A 23111-nucleotide genomic window follows, 5' to 3' on the forward strand; every position below is an offset into this window, starting at 1 on the left:
ACCTTGCAAGGGTTAACCGTCCTGAAAGATGTTCTGACCAGGTTGGCCTGCGAGACAGAGATCACAGGGACACCAGTTGCTGCAGATCATGCACAGGTGTCGTTTTATTCTCCCTTTCAAAGTGTGTATAAAAGACATTGAGCTCATCTGGCAGTGAAACATCACAGCCATTCATGATGTAGGAAGTAATAGCCCTGCAAACCCTGCCAGAGCCAATGTGCAACTGATTCTATCTCCATCTTCAATTGTGGAATTACAGCCAGGTGATCGGACTTTCCAAAGTGTGGGCATGGGATGACATGGTAAGCATTCTTGATGGTGGTGTAACAATGGTCAGGTATGTTGGCTCCTCTAGTTCCACGGGTGGTAGTTGTTCCAAGATTTATTCAAGCTGGCCTGGTTGACATCTCACACAATGATACAGAAGGCATCAGGGTGTGCAGTTTCGTGCCTGGTGATTACGTTGCTCAGCTCCTCTAGTGCCAGCCTGATGTTAGTCTGAGGGGAAGTGCACACCACTACCAAGATGATGGTGGAAAACTCCCTTGGTGGATAACATGGACAACATTTGATCACTAGCTGTTCCAGGTTGGTGAGCAGGACGAAGACATTACTGCCATGTTTGTGCACCACAATGAGTTAATCATAAAGCTTACTCCACCTCCTCTGCCTTTAAAAGTCTGAGTTATCCTGTCTTTGTGGAGAATAGTGAAGCCATTGGGCTGCAGCGCTGTTCAAAATAGCAGGGGAATAGTCAGGTTTCCATGAAACAAAGTACACTCCAGTCTCTGATATCCCTCTGGTACAGCTGTCTTGCCCTGAGGTCTTCAGAGACTACGTTCACCAGCAGGATAGTTGGGATTAAAGGCCTCTGTGTCTCATAAGGCAAGATGGTACCAGCAACCAATGGCGACATGTTGCAGACAGTTCACAAAACAATTAGATACTCTTCTTCGAGATATACTTCTGAACTGCAATTGCTTGAAGCCTGTAATTTCCCTTTTAAGAATGAACTTTTGAGCTGACTACATGATCTGGTGCTTTTGCAATCCCGTGATGCTTTTGCAGATGAGAGCAGAGAATGTAGGTGCAGCCATCCACAGCAATGACTGTCCCAATTCCTGATGACGGAACACAAACCCATGATTATTACTCCATGCCGAAAGGTGTCAAGCACGATTAGAATTGTCAAGGACAAGAGCGGAAAATGATCAGGGGTTCAGTGTCACCTACCTGCGTTCGACTGGTCTACCTCTCTTCTCATTGCTGTCATTGGGAGGGGGATACAGGAGCTTTGGGTCCCACACAGCTGGGTTCTGGAACAGTTGTTGCCCTGTCACCATCGGGCTTCTGGACCGGCTTCACCGCTGAACTAGCTCCATGGCTCTGGACTCACTTTCAGAGACTTTGACAATGTTCTATGTGTTGTTTACTTTTTTACCATAGCACCATTCATTCTTCTTTTCACACATTGTGTGTTTGTTATGAGGGGCTTTTTTAATGGGTTCTACTGTGTTTCTTTGTTCTGTGGCTGCCTACGAGAAGACGAATCTGAAAGTTGTATGTAGTATATATACTTCAATAATAAATGCACTTTGAACTTTGAACCTCAATGGTGCCTGTAGACCTGCGCGGTGTCCCTGCTTCTGATTTCTTAAAGGGGAACTGCACTCGCAACTGGAGTCTGCTGTCCAAGGTTCATCCATTTTGGGTATCAATAGGTTCCTTAAAACAATGCTGCTTACTGAACTTGTACAAATTGACTTGCCATGGGGAGCTCACCTCAAAACTGGCTGCCTGCAGAAATTGGTTTCCGTCTTGTTTGCTTCACGATAGCAAGTCAGTTGTAGTCCTGATCAATGAGTCCATAACAGATCCAATCTCGGGACAGTAAAGCTCTTGACACTTCAATCTTTCTCCATGCACTGCAGCATCGAACCTCCCACAAGTTTCCACACATGTGAAGCTAATCTACAGACTGATGGAAAATTGTTTAACCTACATTTCACTCCAGAACCAAGTCCACCCCAGCTTCAGCTGAATTCCTGTTTGCAGGCAGCGTGTGTGCGTGGAGGTCATGGAATTTACGTAAGCTCCAAGTCATCACAAATCACTAAAACAGACGATTGGATGGGTCCGACAGTCAATGTGCACAAGGCCTAGGCCCGCTCCCTCTATATAATATTGTTGGCTCTAAATAGAGATATTCCATGGGACGTGGAAAAGTATGGACCAGGTCTCAGCAAGGGAGTGATCCATGGGGACGTTCACCATACTTAGCAGTGCACTAGCACAGCACTCAGCCTTCTGACAATGAGGGTGTTTGAAAGTCAAGGTCTCAAACCTGCTACAAAATGCAGGGTCTACTGGACAGCAGTGCTCACTGCCCTCTGAGATATGAACTGCTGGCAAGTTACCTCTGCTGCCTTTGCAGAACCAGTCACAGCTTTCTTTCCCAGGCCAATATCCCAGCATTTTCAGCCCAGTTGCTCCCCTTTGGCTCCATTGGATGGGCCATATTGTTCACACACCTGATACCAGGTTCCTGAAGCAGGCAATATCCCAGCTCTGTTACAACAAGAAATTCTAGGAGGAAATAATCTCAAAATCTTCTTCAAATAATGCCTCTGCTGGCCAGTGCTGATCCAAGGTGAATGAGAATCAATCAGGTTGGCATCGGGAATCTTGGGTCTATCCGGTGACAGCACACTAAAGGCCAGGCCAGGCCAGAGTAAATAATGAAAAGAGCACACAGCCCCCAAATTACCCACCCTTCAAACATGACAGAGACAATTGCAGGTCCCACATCAGCCCTGGAAACAAGTCATCTTTGATGCTAAAGAACTGTTCTAATTGTGTTCTATCTTGTAAAAATTAGGTGTAATGTCTGTTTAATGTATGCTGTCGTGAATGCTGCTTATATGATATAGTGTGTGTGATTGTGATGTAGCTGCAAGTAAGCTTTTCATTGTATCTGTGCAAACATGGACTTGTGCAGATGATAATAAACTCAACTCGGACCTTGACTTGTTAACCTCAGTTGGTATCCTCAAGGGTCAGGTCCAGAACTAAAATCTGGCTTTCTCATGAAGCTTGATTTTCACTCCCAACCGCAGTGGGTGAGAATGAGATCCATCAAACTAACGTTATCACCTTGTCCAAAACACTTGCACTTAGATATGTGTGCAGGTGAGTAAAATGTGTGTTGGTGCAAAATGTTTCTTCTGTTTTCCCAATATCTACCCTTCCCTCTACTGACCCCCATATCTACCCTTCCACATACTGATTCCCCCATACCTATCCTTCCCCCCCCCCCCCCGCAATACACATCCTCCTCCACTTATCACAACAAAGTGTGGAATCTGCTGCTGCAGTCAATAGAGTGTTTGCAGTTAACACTACCCATGTTTAAAGGAATATTACCATTTAGGGGTTCCCCTTCAGTCACTGACTACATTAAAAAAGGTGTATGTTATATTGCGAGCCATGCTCACTCACTCATGTAGAACGTTGTTTCTTTTCAGTAACTGTCTGCATGTGGTGGAGCCTATGCCGGTACCAGGCCGAGATGTGGAGGCTTACTGTTTGCTGTGTGAGTGTAAATACGAAGAAAGAAGTACGACCACGATCAAGGTACATCTGATCCTCTGTTTCCGCTCCAGCAATGTCCACCGGTCAAAGCATCTGTAGTATTCTGGGTGGTTGGTGGCTAGTTATGAGAAAGTATATTTTGTGCTTTCAGTCATTCGGAACAGGGGGGTGGAGTTTCAAGATGGCGACGTAAGCATCTGCCTTTTAGGCGCTCTTTATTTTTTTAACTATAATCACCCTTTAATTAGACCTTTTCGAACTTAATCATATGAGTTGCTACCTTTGATTGACCCTTTTTTCCTAAAATAATAGTTGATCTAATCTTGTCAAACCTAAAATGGCTACAAGTAAATCGGCTAAGGATCCTTTATCCATCGACGCAATTGTTGGTCTTTTGGACACTAAACTGGATGTTAGATTTGCGGCTATGGAAAGTAAATTGGACAATAAACTGGATGCTAAATTTGCGGCTCTGGAAGGCAGACTAGAAGGTAAATTGGACAGTAAACTGTTAAGTTTGGAAAGGAGGATTACTTCGAAAATATCCGATCTTGAAGGAGTTGTTAAATCGCTTGAAACTAAGTTTCAGTCGCAGGCGTTAGAGGTTCAACAGCATGGAAATAAGATCGCGACTCTTGAACAATCAATTTGTGAAAAAGCACGTACAATTGAAGTGTTAGAGAAGAAGATAGAGTCGACTGCTAAAACTTTAGATCAGTACAAGTTTAAAATTACTGATCTTGAAAATCGTTCTCGCAGACAGAATTTGCGCATCATCGGAATTCCCGAAAAAGTTGAGTCCGGTGATTTAACTGAATTTTTCTCTAAATTACTGTGGGAAATTTTCGGTGGTGAAGGTTTGAAAAATGAACCTGTTATTGACCGCGCTCATAGAGTTGCGAGGCTTTCGTCTGTGTCTGATAAACCACGAGCGGTGATTGTTCGCCTTCATTATCCTCGTGAGAAAGAGCTTCTAATTCGATTAGCTCGTAAAAAAGGTATGATCTCCTACAGAAATTATTCATTTGGAATAGTTGAAGACTATTCGTATGAAGTTATGAAAGCCAGGATCGCTTTTAAACCAGTGATGGCAGAGATTCATTCGCTTGGTTTTAAACAAGCTTTAATGTATCCAGCGAAACTTAGAATGGTGCTGCCCGACAACAGTCTACACTTTTTTATCACTCCTGAAGAAGCGAAGAAATTTGTTGAAGAATATCGATCCTCTAGTGCAACTTGAACTATGAGTTACATTGAAGATTTTTTTTTTGGAGAGAGGATGTTATTTCATTTTAAGTTTTAACCCTGGAAGTTGGGTTATAACTTCTTATTTTGAACTATGGGTCTGGGTCTTTTTTTTTTACTATTATTATCGCTTATAGATGCTGTTTTAATCTTTATAATATCCTTTTTTTATATACGTTTGTATTTTGTAATAATGAATTATTTTTTTCAAAATGTCGTTTCTTCTTCCCATAAGTCTTTACTTTTTATAAGCGTTTATTTGCTTGCCTGTATTTAGAAATGGAACAAAGGTTTTGAATTCTTTTTCTTTAGTTTTTTTTTTAAATATGTTGTAGTGTCTGTTAAATCTTTTTTTTATATAAAAATATTCTATTTTGATAACTTTTTTTACTATATTTTCTCATTAGATTGCTGAATTTATATTCATATTTTGTAATATGGCTTTCTCAAAATGTCGTTTCTTCTTCCCATAAGTCTTGGCTTGTGAAACGTCATCTTTGTATCTGAATATGGAAATTCTTTTTTAAAGGTGTATCACATTTTTAAACTTTAATGTGCATTTTTTTTTTATTAATGATCTTTCTGGTTTTACTATTTTAGTTTTTTTTTTGATTTGTCTGATATGGGTGTGTATGTGTATGTGTATGTATATATATATATATATATATATGTAGGTATATATATATATATATATTTTTTTTTGCAACTCTATATTTTAATTGGGGTGTTATATAGTTTTTTCTTAAAAAATTTTCTTATGGAGCTGCCATCTTGAAATGGGGGTAATATTAGTATTAGTTTATGCGCCTGCCGCTTGGCTTTCTTTCAAAGGGTGGGGGGAGGGGGGAGGGATCTTTTTTCATGCTTTTGCTTTTTATTTTTTTGCTTTTAGTTTATGGGCTGACTTTAAATTGTTAATATTGTTGAGGTGTCAGGATCTCCGGTTGCTCCTGAATCAATTTTCCTTCTTCCTAAATTGTGGGTTATGTGTTTTTTTAACCTTTTATGATACACACAATTAATATTGGTATGATGGATAAATCTATTAACTTTATCTCGTGGAATACTAATGGTTTAAATCATCCGATTAAACGTAAAAAAATATTTAAAGTATTCCATAGATTGAACGCTAATATTATTTTTGCACAGGAGACCCACATTAGGAGGGAGGATAATCAACGTTTTTTTAGGTTCTGGAAAGGTCAACAATTTCACTCAAATTGTACCGCTAAAATTAGGGGTGTGTCTATTTTTATAGACGCCTCAATTTCGTTTACACATTATGAAATTATTTCTGATCCACAGGGTAGATTTTTGTTGATAACTGGTTCACTTTTTAATCGGAAAGTTGTTTTAGTTAATATTTATGCTCCAAACTTTGATTGTCCTGAATTTTTTAAACGGTTATTTACTTCTCTTCCTAATTTGAATGAATATATGTTGATTATGGGTGGAGACTTTAATTGTTGTTTGAATCCTTCGATGGATAGATCTAAACCTATTCGAACTCTTCCGAATAGATCAGCTTTACTTATTAATTCTTTTATGGTTGATTCTGGAATTACTGAAATATGGCGGTTTTTGAACCCTAAAGGTAAAGAATTTTCTTTTTTTTCACATGTATATCATAGTTATTCTAGAATTGATTACTTTCTTATTGATCATCGTTTATTAACAGATGTTATTGATTGTAAATACGATTCTATTGCTATTTCGGATCATGCACCTCTGAAGTTATCTATCAAGATTTCGGATTCTTCTATCAATACTAGATCTTGGAGACTTAATGCTACTTTACTTCAAGATCCAGAATTTATTACCTTCATAAAACAACAAATTGACTTATTTTTTTCAACAAACTATAATGAAGAGATTGATAAAGGAATACTTTGGGACTCTTTCAAGGCTTTTATTCGTGGACAAATTATTTCATATTCCGCTGGTAAAAGAAAACAAAGATATTCAGATATAGCTTTATTGGTGGATAAAATTAAAGAAATTGATAAGATTTATTCTGTTACTCCTACCAAAGAACTTTATAAGAAGAGAGTTGAGCTTCAAATGGAACATAGTTTATTATTATCTTCTTCAATTGAGAATCAATTAATTAAGACTAGGGCTCAATTTTATATTCATAGTGATCGAACTGGTAAATTGTTAGCTAATCAATTAAAAGCTATTTCGACTAAGCGACAAATTATTAAAATTCGTAAACAAGACGGTAATTTAACTACTGATTATAAAGAAATCAATAACACTTTTCAAGATTTTTATAAATCTTTATATCAATCAGAATTTGACGGTGACCGGTTTACGATGGATAATTTTTTTAATAATTTGAATATTCCTAAACTGATAGATGAAGATTGTAGCTTGCTTGATGCTCCTATTTCTATGGATGAAATAAGAGAGGCTATCTCATCAATGAATTCAGGGAAAGCTCCTGGTCCTGATGGTTTTATTGCAGAATTTTTTAAAACTTTTTCTTTATTGCTTTCTCCTTGGCTATGTGAAATTTTTAATGATGCGTTTGTTAAGAAGAGATTACCTCAATCGTTTTATGAAGCTACTATCTCTCTAATTCTTAAAAAAGATAAAGATCCTACCTTATGTGCATCTTATCGCCCTATATCATTATTAAATGTAGACTCTAAGATTCTTACAAAAATTTTAGCCATTAGATTAGAAAAGGTATTACCACAGATTATTTCAGAAGATCAAACTGGTTTTATTAGGAATCGATATTCTTTCTTTAATATTAGAAAATTGATTAACATAATTTATACTTCATCACCTACAACCCCAGAATGTGTTATCTCATTAGATGCTGAAAAAGCCTTTGATAGAGTTGAATGGACATATTTATTTAATGCATTGAGAAACTTTAATTTTAGTCCTAATTTTATATCATGGATTAAATTAATATATTATAAACCTGTTGCTTCTGTTCTTACAAATAATTATAGATCCTCTTTTTTTCAATTATCTCGTGGTACGAGACAAGGTTGTCCTTTAAGTCCTTTATTATTTAATATTGCATTAGAACCTTTAGCTATTGCTATTCGTGAGTCTCCTAATATTTTTGGTATTACCCGTAATGAGAAGTTATACAAATTATCGCTTTATGCTGATGATTTGTTGTTATATATTTCTAATCCTAGTAGGTCTATTCCTGCTATTTTATCCTTGTTGGCTCAATTTGGTAGTTTTTCTGGTTATAAGTTAAACTTAGATAAGAGTGAGTTATTCCCTTTAAACGCGCAAACTTTATTGAGTGATAGGATGCCATTTAAAGTTGTTACTGATAACTTTATCTATTTAGGTATAAAAATCACCAAGAAATATAAAGATTTATTTGGACTGAATTTTTTACCTATGCTTCATCAAATTCAGCAACTTACTACTAGATGGTCTCCCTTATTTTTATCATTAGTTGGTCGGATTAATGCTATTAAAATGATGATTTTACCGAAATTTTTATATTTATTCCAAGCTTTACCAATTTTTATTCCTAAATCTTTTTTTGATAATATTGATTCAAAGATTTCCTCATTTGTTTGGCAAAATAAAAATCCTAGGTTAAGCAAAAGGCAATTACAAAAGTCTAAAAAAGATGGTGGTCTAGCTTTACCTAACTTTAGATTTTATTATTGGGCGAATAATATTCGTAACCTAATGTACTGGAAACTAGATTTGGATTCACCTGTGTGCCCACAGTGGGTAAATTTGGAATGTAGTGAGGTTAAGGGATATTCTATATTTTCCGTTCTTGGTTCTTTTCTTCCTATTGATTTAGCCAAATTCAATAAACAGATATCTAACCCTGTTGTTAAACATACACTACGAATTTGGTTTCAATTTCGCAAATTCTTTAATCTGAAAAACTTTGCTTTGGACAGCCCTATTTTATGTAATTTTTTTTTTAAACCTTCATTGACAGATCAAGCTTTTAGTATATGGAAAAGGAAAGGTATAAAATGTTTTCGTGATCTTTTTTTTGAAGGTACTTTGATGTCCTTTGATCAACTATCCAACAAATTTGAATTACCTAAATCTAATTTTTTTAGATACTTACAAATTAGAAATTTCTTACATAAAATTCTTCCATCTTTTCCTAATTCAACTCCATCGGATTTTTCAGATTTGATTTTTACTTTTAATCCTTGTCAGAAGGGATTAGTAGCTTTTATTTATAACATGATTATGAAGATACAGCCAGAAATATCGGATAGAATTAGACAAGAATGGGAAAAAGAACTTCGATGTAATATATCAACAGATAAATGGGAAAAAATTTTACAAATGGTTAATTCCTCCTCTATTTGTGCTAAACATGCTTTAATACAATTTAAAATTGTACATAGAGCTTATATGTCTAAAGATAAACTTGCCCGATTTTATTCGCATATCAATCCTCAATGTGACAGATGTCACTTAGAAGTGGCTTCATTGACTCACATGTTTTGGACATGTCCCACTTTACATAACTATTGGAAGGACATTTTTGATGTCATTTCCTCAGTATGGAATATCGATTTACAACCCCATTTTATTACTGCAATTTTCGGTATACCAAATGAAGATGGCAATCAACTTTCCCCTTCAATCAGACGAATGATTGCCTTTGTAACATTAATTGCCAGAAGGTCTATATTACAAAACTGGAAAGAAGTAAATCCTCCTACTACATTTCAGTGGTTCTCCCAAACTATTTCTTATTTGAGTTTGGAAAAAATCAGAAGCACTATCTTTGATTCTTCAATTAAATTTGAAGAAACCTGGGGACCATTTATTCGACATTTTCATATGAATTAATTTGGCTTATTTCAGATCCTTTTCTCTACTTATACTTGTTCAGGTATGGAGTTCTGGAGTTCTTTTCTTGACACCTTTATATATTTATAAAGTGTTATTATTGCCCATGTTAGTGTTAGTTTAGTATTTTTTTTTCATTATATATTTTTTCTCATATATAATTTCAATTTTTTTTTTTCTCTTTTTTCGACGATTATTTTTGTTTTTCATATATATTTACATAGACTTGATTGATTTATGCACCTTTTGTTGATGGATGTTTTAATAGGATATTATTATCCTATTACTAATGTAATCTCAAGTTTATTGAATCTGTAATCTATTCATTATTTTGTGTTGTTTTTTTTTTATATATGAAATTTAATAAAAAGATTGAAAAAGAAAAAAAGTCATTCGGAACAGGTGGATCTATTCAGCCCATCCAAACCTTTGCTGACTGGGTGAAGCTTGCCTTTATCCACACAAGGATGAATCTTGCTCCAGTTTTATGTACTTGGCCAGTTCCTTCTAAAGCAAGGGTTCTCAATCTGAGGTCCACGGACCCCTCACTTAATGCTAGGGATCCATGACATAAAAACGTTGGGAGCCCCTGCTCTAAAGCGGAACCTTTCAATTTGTTTGCACCATTTTTCCACAAAAATTCAATGCATAAAGATCTCCATCATCTTTTTCTTTGGCTGGCTGTCTTAAACTTTTCTGCCTATTTGCTGTTACACATATACACTTACTGTCTCTCAAAATCAAGATTCATAAAATCACAGAGAATAAAACAACAGCAAGGTACTTCTATTTCTAGAATTCTGAAATATAACAGAGACACCGCCAGAAATTCTGGGCACATCAGCTGATCTATCATCATGGAAATTGCTCCTCCTCAAACTCTTTGAAGCTGTAAAATAGAGAGATAGCAGAGTAGATAGCCTGTAGATATGGTGTATTTACACAAGAGAATGCTGAAAATTTTGAGAAGCACATACAGAGTGCTGGAGGAACTCAGCAGGTCAGGCAGCTTCAATGGATGTGAATAAACAGACAGCATTTCAGGCTGAGATCATTCTTTAGGACCAGAGAGGAAGGTAGCAGAAGCCAAAATAAGATGATGGGTGGGGGGTGGAGAGTGGAGAGGAGTTATAAGGGGGCAGGTGGTAGGTGAAGCCAAGTGAAGAAGAAGATAGGTGAGTAGAGGATGGGGGTGAAATAAGAAGCTGGGAAGGCGAGGGTGGAAAAGGTAAATGTTTGTTTATTTCCATGGATGCTGCCGACCTGCTGAGCTCCTCCAGTATTTGGTGTGTTTCTTCATATTGGCCTGTACTGGGAACAATCCAAGGTGCGTTTGGTTTCACCACATAACGGATGCCATCTTGGCAGATATTGTCTGTTCCTATCCTTTTATGAGAGTTCTCACGTTCAGTGATGGCAGGAAGGTTATTTTTCAACTGGAGTTTTTCTGATTACAACTAAAGCATTGGGTGTAATTTTACAGTTCACCCTGTTGGGGAGAATCGATAGACCCAGGAGTTTCTGCTCCAAGTGGCTAAGCTGATGTGGACATCAGCTGAGAAGTGGAATGATCTGGAAGACTTCTGCAGTTAAATAACCTATTCTTGCTCATTCTGGACACCTGTGTATTTTCCCTGCTTTTGGAGTTAATTCTACAAATTAGATTAGATTAGATTCACAAGGTTAATTCCTGGGATGTCCGGACTGTCTTACGCAGAGAGGTTAGAGAGACTGGGCTTGTACACGCTGGAATTAAGGAGATTGAGAGGGGATCTGATTGCAACATATAAGATTATTAAGGGATTGGACAAGATAGAGGCAGGAAATATGTCCCAGATGGTGGGAGAGTCCAGTACCAGAGAGCATGGTTTGAGAATAAGGGGTAGGTCATTTAGGACAGAGGTAAGGAAAAACTTCTTCTCCCAGAGAGTTGTGGGGGTCTGGAATGCACTGCCTCGGAAGGCAGTGGAGGCCAATTCTCTGGATGCTTTCAAGAAGGAGCTAGATAGGTATCTTATGGATAGGGGAATCAAGGGATATGGGGACAAGGCAGGAACCGGGTATTGATAGTAGATGATCAGCCATGATCTCAAAATGGTGGTGCAGGCTCAAAGAGCCAAATGGTCTACTTCTGCACCTATTGTCTATTGTCTACAGATAAACTGAAAAACTCTGATATAAAGAAGTTTATTTTTGTAAATTAGAGAGCACCGATCAAGAGAACAGAGTTCAGCACGCGCTGAACAGAGAGTTGCAAGTGACTGTGGAGCTTACTCTCTGAATTTCATTTGACAGGTGACAATCATCATTTACCTGACTGTTGTTGGAGCTCTCCTTGTGTACATGGCATTCCTGATGATAGTGGATCCATTAATACGTAAACCTGACTCGTATATTCAGCCACTGCACAATGAAGAAGACACTGAGGTATGGAAAGCGAATGGTGACTTTGGGTGGGCTTTATGCAAGATAACTGTAGGAATGAATATCAATGTATTTATTCCAAATGAGCATATATTTTCAATTTGTAGCTATGGTTTATTAATACACTTTGTGTTGGTTATTAATAACATTATTTTATTATCAATATGGTAATCTTCTTAACATAACATACAAAAGATTTATTTTGTTCTTTATTTGGAGTTATCGCCAGTTGTCTTTTCTAAACTGCCGGTTGGATTATAGGTAAAACCTATATATAAAAAGATAAAACCAGTAGATCAGCTGCCAGCGACAAAGTTTAAGCCCACCTGAGAAGTCAACAATCCTTCTGAGAAACAGTGAACAAAGTAACGTTGAGAAGTAGGTTGGTGAGATGGATATCCATTACAGGTGAGGGTTCAATAAACACAGCTGTTCATGAACACCTAGGAAAAGGACTTGACAAACTGGTGATATCATTGGGTTATAAATCATGTAATACAACAGAAGTCTCGAGTGTTTCACTCTGACTTTAAAATCAATGTATTGATCACTTCCAAGTGTAATTGTTCAATTTATCATCATCTTGTGTGATGGGATCATTACTCAGTTCCTCACTCTAGTATTAACTACCATCATACACAGATTATCATTTGTTATTTTACATCACAATTTCCAAAACTATTAATCGGAATCAAGTTTAATATCAGTGGCATATGTCATGAAATTTGGTGTCTTTGTGGCAGCAGTACAATACAATACGTAATAGAGTATTACATATAAAAAACTGAATTACAGTAAGCAATATGTATGTGTAGGCCTCCGATAGACCATGGATTTGCGCCTTGGAAAGTTTCCAGGGCACAAGCCTGGGCAAGGTTTTTTTTTAATGGAAGACTGGTAGTTGCCTAAGCTGCAAGTCTCCCCTCTCCACGCCACCGATGTTGTCCAAGTGAAGGGCATTAGGACTCATACAGCTTGGCACCGGTGTCATCGCAGAGCAAAGTGTGGTTAAGTGCCTTGCTCAAGGATACACACACACACACACACACACACACACACACACACACACACACACACACACACACACACACACACACACACACACACACACACACACACACACACACACACACACACACACACACACACACACACACACACACAGCCTCAGCCAAGGCTCAAACTACAACCTTCAGATCACTAGACCAACGCCTTAACAACTTGACCATGCGCCAACATGTAAGCAATGCACGTATATTAAATAGTTAAATAAGTAGTGCAAAAAATTTTTAAAATGTGGTGAGGTAATGTTCATGGGTTCAATGTCCATTCAGAAATCAGATGTCAGTGGGAAAGAAGCTGTTGCTGAATCGTTGAGTGTGTAGTGTGCCTTCAGGCTCCCATACCTCCACCCTGATGGTAGCAATGGGAACAGGGCATGTCCTGGGTGAATATAGCAATTATCATTCAATATGCCACCATTTAATATTATTGTATCATTAAATACAATACCCCTTTCTAATAAAAGGGGTACATTGAATACAGAAACAGGTCCTTGGTCACCTCAAGTCAACACCCATAAACTATCTTTATTCTTTTTGTGTTCTCATCAGTGTTCCCATCGATTCTACCACTCTCCAATTTACAGCGACCAATTAGTCTCTCAATCCATGTATCTTTTAGACGAGATAGGAAACTGAAAGAAACCTAGGTGGTCACAGGGGTAATATACAAATTCCACCCAGGCTATACTGGGGTCAGAATTGAATCTGGATCATTGCAGCTGAGAGGCAGCGGCTCTACAAACCATGCCACAGTGCTAATCCACTATCAATATTATCAATCGTCACCATTTCACTCTCCAACGTGAAATGATCAATGTTCACTATATCTTTTCCATTACTTGGGTCATATTTCATTTGACAATAGCAATTACAGCCTCTACATTCATAGAGCTTTCACTCACTGTGCCTTGTGAAATGATATGGGGATGCTTGTCAGCAGCAGGGACTGGAAATCTGGTCAGAATTGATGGAAAGATGAATGTTCCTATATACGGAGAAATAACCATATAACAACTACAGCACGGAAACAGGCCATCTCGGCCCTTCTAGTCCATGCCGAACGCTTACTCTCACCTCGTCCCACTGACCCGCACTCAGCCCATAACCCTCATTTCTTATTTCACCCCCCTGTCCATATACCTATCCAATTTTACTTTAAATGACAATACTGAATCTGCCTCTACCACTTCTACTGGAAGCTCGTTCCACACAGCTAGCACTCTCTGAGTAAAGAAATTCCCCCTTGTGTTACCCTTAAAATTTTGCCCCTTAACTCTCAACTCATGTCCTCTTGTTTGAATCTCCCCTACTCTCAATGGAAAAAATCTATCCACGTCAACTCTATCTATCCCCCTCATAATTTTAAATACCTCTGTCAAGCCCCCCCTCAACCTTCTATGTTCCACAGAATAAAGACCTAACTTGTTCAAACTTTCCCTGTAACTTAGGTGCTGAAACCCAGGTAACATTCTAGTAAATCTTCTCTGTACTCTCTCTATTTTGTTGACATCTTTCCTATAATTCGGTGACCAGAACTGTACACAATACTCCAAATTCGGCCTTACCAATGCCTTGTACAATTTTAACATTACATCCCAACTCCTATACTCAATGCTCTGATTTATAAAGGCCAACATACCAAAAGCTTTCTTCACCACCCTATCCACATGAGATTCCACCTTCAGGGAACTATGCACCATTATTCCTAGATCACTCTGTTCTACTGCATTCTTCAATGCCCTACCATTTACCATGTATGTCCTATTTGGATTATTCCTACCAAAATACTGACTATTCCTAATCAGACCCTGTCTATCCAGATAATTATATATACCATTTCTAAGAATACTTTCCATCAATTTACCCGCCATTGACGTCAAACTGACAGGCCTATAATTGCTAGGTTTACTCTTAGAACCCATTTTAAACAATGGAACCACATGAACAATCCACCAATTCTCTGGCACCATCCCCGTTTCTAATGACATTTGAAATATTTCTGTCAGAGCCCCTGCTATTTCTACACTAACTTCCCTCAAGGTCCCAGGGAATATCCTGTCAGGACCCGGAGATTTATCCACTTTTATATTCCTTAAAAGTGCCAGTACTTCCTCCTCTTTAATCGTCATAGTTTCTATAACTTCCCTACTTGTTTCCCTTACAATTCAATATCCTCCTCCTTAGTGAATACCGAAGAAAAGAAATTGTTCAAAATCTCCCCCATCTCTTTCAGCTCCACACATAGCTGTCCACTCCGATTCTCTAATGGACCTATTTTATCCCTCACTATCCTTTTGCTATTATATAACTGTAGAAACCCTTCGGATTTATTTTCACCTTACTTGCCAAAGCAACCTCGTATCTTCTTTTAGCTTTTCTAATTTCTTTCTTAAGATTCTTCTTACATTATTTATATTCCTCGAGTACCTCATTTACTCCATGCTGCCTATATTTATTGTAGATATCTCTCTTGTTCCTAACCAAGTTTCCAATATCCCTTGAAAACCATGGCTGTCTCAAACTTTTAACCTTTCCTTTCAACCTAACAGGAACATAAAGATTCTCTACCTTCAAAATTTCACCTTTAAATGACCTCCATTTCTCTATTACATCCTTCCCATAAAACAAACTGTCCCAATCCACTCCTTCTAAATCCTTTTGCATCTCCTCAAAGTTAGCCTTTCTCCAATCAAAAATCTCAACCCTGGGTCCAGTCCTATCTTTCTCCATAATTATATTGAAACTAATGGCATTGTGATCACTGGATCCGAAGTGCTCCCCAACACATACCTCTGTCACCTGACCTATCTCATTCCCTAACAGAAGATCCAACACTGCCCTTTCTCTAGTCAGTACCTCTATGTATTGCTGCAAAAAACTATCCTGCACACATTTTACAAACTCCAAACCATCCATCCCTTTTACAGTATGGACTTCCCAGTCTATGTATGGAAAATTAAAATCTCCCGCAATCACAACCCTGTGCTTACTCCAAATATCTGCTATCTCCTTGCAAATTTGCTCCTCCAATTCTCGCTCCCCATTAGGTGGTCTATAATACACCCCTATAAGTGTTACTACACCTTTCCCGTTCCTCAATTCCACCCAAAAAGCATCCCTAGATGAGCCCCCTAATCTATCCTGCCAGAGCACCGCTGTAATATTTTCTCTGACAAGCAATGCAACACCTCCCCCTCTTGTCCCTCCAATTCTATCACACCTGAAGCAATGAAATCCAGGAATATTTAGTTGCCAATCACACCTCTCCTGCAACCATATTTCACTAATAGCTACAACATCATATTTCCAGGTATCAATCCATGCTCTAAGCTCATCCACCTTTCTTACAATGCTCCTAGCATTAAAATAAATGCATTTAAGAAATTCCACCTCTTCCTGTCTGTTTATCTCTAACAATACAAAGAACTTTACTGTCTTTTTCTTCCTTTTCCCATACATCTGTTCCTATACTCTGGAGCCTCTCTAGCAAACCTACCTGCAAGAATACTTGTCCCCCTCCAGTTCAGATGTAAACCACCCCACCGGGGTCCCACCTTCCCTGGAAAACTGCCCAATTATCTATAAATCTGAAGCCCTCCCTCTTGCACCATGTCTTCAGCCACGTGTTGATCTGCACTATCTTACTATTTCTAAACCCACCTGCTCGTGACACTGGTAGCAATCCTGAGATTGCTATCCTGGAGGTCCTGTCCTTTAACTTGGTACCTAGCTCCCTAAACTCACCTTTCAGCACCTCCTCACTCTTCCTACCCACGTCATTGCTCCCTACATGGACCGCGATATCCGGCTGCTCACCCTCCCTCTTGAGAATACTGAGAACTGGATTCGAGATATCGCGGACCCTGGCACCAAGGAGGCAACAGACCATCCGGGATTCTCGATCACTTCCACAGAACCTCCTATCTGTCCCCCTAACTATCGAATCCCCTATCACTACTGCTCTCCTCTTTTCCCTCCTTCCCTTCTGAGCTGAGGGTCCAGTCTCGGTGCCAGAGACGCAACCACTGCAACTTGTCCCTGGTAGGTCATCCCCACCAACAGTATCCAAAACAGTATACTTATTGTTCATGGGAACAGCCACAGGGGTGCTCTGCTCTTCCCATATATTCCCCTTCCCTCTCCTGACAGTCACCCAACTACCTGTCTCCTGACTCCTAGGGGTGACCATCTCCCTGAAACTTCTGTTTATTTCTGCCTCTGCCTCCCAAATAATCCAAAGTTCATCCAGCTCCAGCTCCCGTTCCCTAACGTGGTTTGTCAGGAGCTGCAGCTGGATGCACCTTTTGCAGGTGTAGTCATCAGGGACAGCTGTGTTCACCCTGGCTTCCCACATACTGCAAACGGAGCACTCAATTACCTTAACTGCTGCCTCCATTACCTACTCCTAAGCTAATTAGATTAATTAAAGGAGCTTACCCGGCCTTACCTCACCTGGAGTGAAGCTTGTACTCAGCCTCTGCTCACTTTTAAATTCCCCCGCTGATCCCACAGGCCAACTTTCACGCACTTGCGCAGTCGTGCCCCGTTCAACTTCGCCTCTGCCTGTTTTCGCTGGTCTGTTGAGCCAAAGCCGTCCCACTCTGCCTCAGTCCACTCCGATGATGGTCGCTACGATGATGGCCGCTGTATATGGCAGTCTTTCTTACAAACCTTTGGCGCATTACGTCACACGCCTGCGCAGTCTGGCCTCTTTTCCCCGATCAGTTTTTTTTAAAAACTACTTCTCTCCAAGCTTCTTTTACCTCTTCCCTTTCTGCCTCTTGCTTCGATTTAAATTTGGATCCTGGATAAAACCTGCTAGAGTCTGCCAAAAAACTTAAACTGGAGAGGAAGTTAGTCTTTCAGCAGGACAACGGCCCGAAGCACTCTGCCCGAGCAAACATGGCTACAAATGAATAAAATTGATGTCCTTGAGTGGCCCAATCAAACGTCTCTGGCAAGACCTCACAATTGCTGACCACCACTGCTCCCCAACTAACCTGGCACAGTTTTGAGCAATTTTGCAAGGAGGAATGGGCAAATCTTGCTCCATCACATTGTGCGAAGATAATAGAGTCTTATCCAAAAAGACTACAGGCTGTAATAGCCATGAAAGATGGTTCTGCTAAGTACTGAGCAAAGGGGGATGAATACTTAAGAACCACTGACATATCAGGTTTTGAATTTTTAGTTTTTCATGCTTTACAATTTCCCTTGGTTTTTTTGGGCTCTACTGTGGAAAATAAAGAAGCAAATAAAAAAATTTCAGTTAAATTCATCAAATCCCCTGGTTGTAATTCTCATTTATACGAACAAAGGGTTAGGGGCTGAATAATTTTTCAAGACACTGCAGCTGAAGGACTCTTTACGTGCTATTTTTAAGAATGCTTTTTGCAAGTCTACTTGTGACAGGCATTAATTTGTTTATTTTCAAACAATCAGGATAAATTCTCCATGACCGGTAGCTGGCAAACCTTCCTGAATTTTACCTTTTCTCTTGCTCTGTGACTAATTTTTCCCTTTGTGTTTGGTGCCAGCTTTCTGCCTTTTTCCTGATTACTTTAAAGCCTGCCTATCGATTTAATTTGCTGCTTTGATGGTCCAGTATGAGCAAAGCTCAAATCAGAATGGAAAGTGAAAAACTATTGGCTTTAAAATGTTACTTTGACGAAGGGTTCCAACAAAGAGTAATTGTTTCCTTTCCACAGATCCCACCTGACCTCGTGTTTCCAGCATATTTTTGTTTACAGATTTCTAGCACTCGTGGTTTTTTTATTTTCAAATTTTTATTCAGTTTGTGTCATTTCTCTTTCTCAGTTTGACAGAATAATTCACATGTGTATAATTATTACTCATTTTGTCCAAAACACTTATACAGCTGGAAACCCAATATAATTCTCTTGGCATATTAACATGATTTAGGTATGATTCTAGGATTCTTGTACGAACTAAACCGAGTACAAAAATAACATTTACCATTGATCAAGTCTGATTCTCATAACACTCCCATTAATTCCATTTTCCCCACTTACCCCTTTGCCCCACCTATTTCCATGTAATATATTCTGTCTCATGTGCCCAGAAATTACACCCTGATTCTCCTATTAGCTAGAACTACAAGACAGCACACCACTTGCTGTGACATTGTACCATCCTGCCATGGAGGTACCGGAAACAAAAATGGTGGAGACTCTTGGAAGGCCGTCAACATGCAGAACATGCAGTGAAGATCTGTGTCATTTTTGGTAACAAATACTTTCGGTACTAAATCATTGAATGCTGGGATTGAGAAGATTTTGCCTGACCTGTTTTCAACCAAGGGGTCAAGGTATCATTCTGGGATCAGAAGGAGATCCTGGAGAAGCACTGGTGAGTCGGGATCAAGCTTCAGGAGATGGTAGAGTACATCAGAAGCCAATGTGAATCAGCTGGACTAGTGGAAGTTACAATTACAAGCTTATTAGCAGATGTTCAAGGAAACTTCAGTTTTATGGCCAAAGGGAACACTTTCCCTCAGCAGCTGTTATTCCACTTGTGGCAACAGATGCACATTAGAACTGATATTTATGTGTGCTGAACGTTAGCAAGCCGATGGTTACATAGGCTTTGCAGAATCCAACAGTTCATGGTCAGTGCTTAGTTGGCCGGGGAAGCAGTTGGAGGGGTATTGCTTATAGCAATTCGGAATTATGCTTATTGTCACTGACTTGCGATATGAAATTTAGTGTTCTGAGGCAGCAGTACTGTGCCAAGACATAAAAATTATCATGAATTACATAATAAATAATGCAAAAATGAGAATAATGTGATAGTGTTCATGAGTTACTACCCCTCAGTCACCAGGATCTTGAACTACTTAACTCAGCTTCTCCTGCCCCGCTGCTGAACTGTTCCCGCAACCTCTGGACTCACTTCATCTCAGGTGCTCAATATTTATTGCTTATTTATTTATTATTGTTGTACCATTCTTTTTGTAATTGCACAGTGTATTTTCTTTTGTACCCTGGTTAAATACCCAAGTTGATGGAAGTCTTTCATTGACTCTAGTATGATTATTATTCTATTGTGAATTTATTGAGTATGCCTGCAAGAAAACGAATCTCAGGGTTGTGTGTGCTGATACATATGTACTTTGATAGTAAATTTTCATTGAATTTTAAACTTTGAACGTCACTATTGGCATTTTAAAACAGAAAAGAATAAAACTGGAGCATTAACTCTCTGTCGACCTCTGCACAGAATTCAGAGACGACATAGCCGTTTCCAGCCCAGTCAGTCGTTAAATTCCTCCTCATAGACCCCTGGGAACTGGTGACTACAGTGGAGCCACGGTCCCACAGGTTAGTCAAGTAGCTGCTGTTCCAGCTCTACTCTATCCCACCACCGGTTCCAGATCCCATGAAGTGGAAACCCCCCTGAACTGATGAAACTATGCTCCAAGGTTTGAGCAGCGTTTGGCAGAAACCTTGGAAGCAGCAAAGCACAGTACATGCTCTGTGCTGGGACACTCCAAGTCCAGTCACTAGTAGTGACCACTGTCCTAGCAGCCACACCCTCAGGCAGGGGTTCCAGCCATTTTTATGCCATGAACTCCCTATCATTATTAACCAAGGGGGTCCAAGGACACCTGCTTGGGAAGCCCTGTCCTAAAGGACATAACCATCACAGTGGATCTGTGGCAGTTTTGAGAAAACCACCATGAGATTTGAGTATTTCCATGGCCCAGCCAGCATTCATCTATCTACCAATACTGTGCATAGATAGTTTGATCAATATCTGCTTAATAGTTTTTTAATTTTTTGGAGGGACAGGATTTCTGCCTCCATCCTTACTTACAAAGCATAAATGATCAGACAAAGTATGGTAAGATATTTTAATCAACTGATAGCCTGCAGAACAAAGTTCAGGGATTTTTCTTAATTTGCAGGGGTTGGGGGGTCGGGGGGTTAGTTTTCAGCCACTGAGTAATATTTGCTTATTTTCCCAAAAACTCACCTGTGCTTATGGGATGGTCTTTTAATTTTACTTTGAGAGTTTTATTGATGATTAAGCTTTGAGCTTTTAAAATGATCCCTTCAAGTTAACTCCCTGTGTAATCTAAAAATAAAAAAACGTATACTTAAGATCAAACAACTCTAAAAAGCTTACTGCACTTCCTGCCACTCCTGTTATAATAGATTTATTGCAGTTATTTCCTACTTTGTTACATTGTAGTGATGTTTCTAACACTAGGTTGAGTGAAATAATTCCTGCCAGTCTGTGTGAGGGCTGATGAGAGCCAATGTAGGTGGTCCAATGATATTCAGAGGAAATGAAAAATAGTGTGTGCTTATTATGGGGTAAGAAATGACAATGTGAGGCCAGTCGGCTGTCGGTGAGCAATGCCTGGTCAGACACATCAGGATATCGTTACCAGCAACAAAAACCTTTATAGCTCTGTGTTTAAAGATGATCAGAAACCATCAGGCTGTCAAAACATATAGTTCCTATGGCTAAGCTGGCTTTGGATAGCATTTGAAATCTGTAACTGTACACTATTGATAGTACACAAATGTTTTTTGAAGTGAATGTTCCAGAGCAATTTAGACTAAACTGTGACGGATCTGTCTGATTATAAAGAACTCCATAGCTGGCCTGATCAGCTGGTGGGAGATATGCACTATAAAGCCAGTTCTCTCTTCTCCCAGTAGATGCAATGCACTTACGACTACCCCTCTGATATAAGACTATTAAATAGTTCCCTAGTGAGAAAAATTGGACTCTTGACCTAAGATCCTTCACCTTTTTGTTTATTTCCACTGCAGTTTCCCTGTACTTGTTACACTTTAATCTGCGCTGTTATTGTTCCTCCTTGTTCTAATTCAATGCCCTCAGTATGTATCTCGGTTCATGTAAAAAAAATTCCAATTCCTTCTCCAAAATCTTCCAGTGCTCTCTGGCTTAGAGGGAGTGCCCAGTTTTCCTGCTCCCACATTATCTTTTGATGAGTAACTAAATCTTCTCCGGTCCCGAAGCAGAGTCTCAGCCTGAAAAGTTGACTGTTTATTCATTTTCACAGGTGCTGCCTGACCTGCTGAGTTCTTCCAGAACTTTGTGTGTGTTGCAAACAGCTACAGATGCTAGAAATCTAAATCAATGATTGAACAGGTCGGAGGTACTCAGCGTTTGTAGAGAAAGGTCATCAGCCTAAAACATTAATTGAAACTCACACTCCATAGTTGCTGCCTGATCAGCTGAGTATCTCTAGCTACACAGTAGTGAAACTCTCCCACTTACAATGAAAACTGGCCTTTGTGCACTACTTGCTGATAACGTAAGAATAATACAGGAAGTGGGAGGAAGAGAATGTAATCAACCTATTGAAGTCTAGGGAGGTAGAGAAAAAACTTCAGCAGTGGACATCACAGCCTCTGAGTCAAAGGATCTCACTTGGGTGAAGGATCACAGCTTATGAAGGATTCTGAACTGCAAATCAACAGGATAAGACTGGGGCATTCTCAGTGTTCTCAATGGTGCCAGAAGGTTGATCATTTTAGGCCATTTCCCAAGACACAAAATCTTCAGCCAATTCAGTTCATTTAACTTGATAACAAGAAGTTGTTGAATGTACTAGTTATAGCAAAGGCTACAGGCATGATAAAGCCATGGGTCTAATGCTGTAGATATAGCCACATTTGAATCAATGTTGTTCTGCTACATCACCCGCAAACGCTGTACAAAGTATGAAATTACGTCACTGTGCATTGTCCAGAAGAAGCCCAATAAATCCTAAACTGCCAATTTCATGATGTCAGTATACTGGCATTCATTTGAGTGAAGACATTGCGTAGCACTTCCTTGCAATAATTTGCTCATCTAGATCCCCTTGCCAGAACTATTTGAATCCTGATTTTATACATTCAAAATTGTGGGGGGAAAAAAGCTGAAATCCAGAGTTAATGTGTGATTGAATACCACTGGCATCAAAGAAGC

The 23111-nt window shown here is 39.1% G+C and overlaps 1 protein-coding gene across 1 annotated transcript in view; it reads left to right on the plus strand.

Annotated features, from left to right (window-relative positions):
• tmem9 (transmembrane protein 9) overlaps nucleotides 1–23111 on the plus strand; it is a 128309-nt gene that overhangs the window by 68969 nt on the left and 36229 nt on the right. The window contains exons 3-4 of the mRNA XM_059972772.1: nucleotides 3525–3633; nucleotides 11947–12078. Coding sequence (XP_059828755.1) covers nucleotides 3525–3633; nucleotides 11947–12078 — 241 coding nt within the window. The remainder of the gene's footprint in view (nucleotides 1–3524; nucleotides 3634–11946; nucleotides 12079–23111) is intronic.

The sequence above is a fragment of the Hypanus sabinus genome, chromosome 6 (genome assembly GCF_030144855.1).
Source record: "Hypanus sabinus isolate sHypSab1 chromosome 6, sHypSab1.hap1, whole genome shotgun sequence".
Classification (NCBI taxonomy): domain Eukaryota; kingdom Metazoa; phylum Chordata; class Chondrichthyes; order Myliobatiformes; family Dasyatidae; genus Hypanus; species Hypanus sabinus.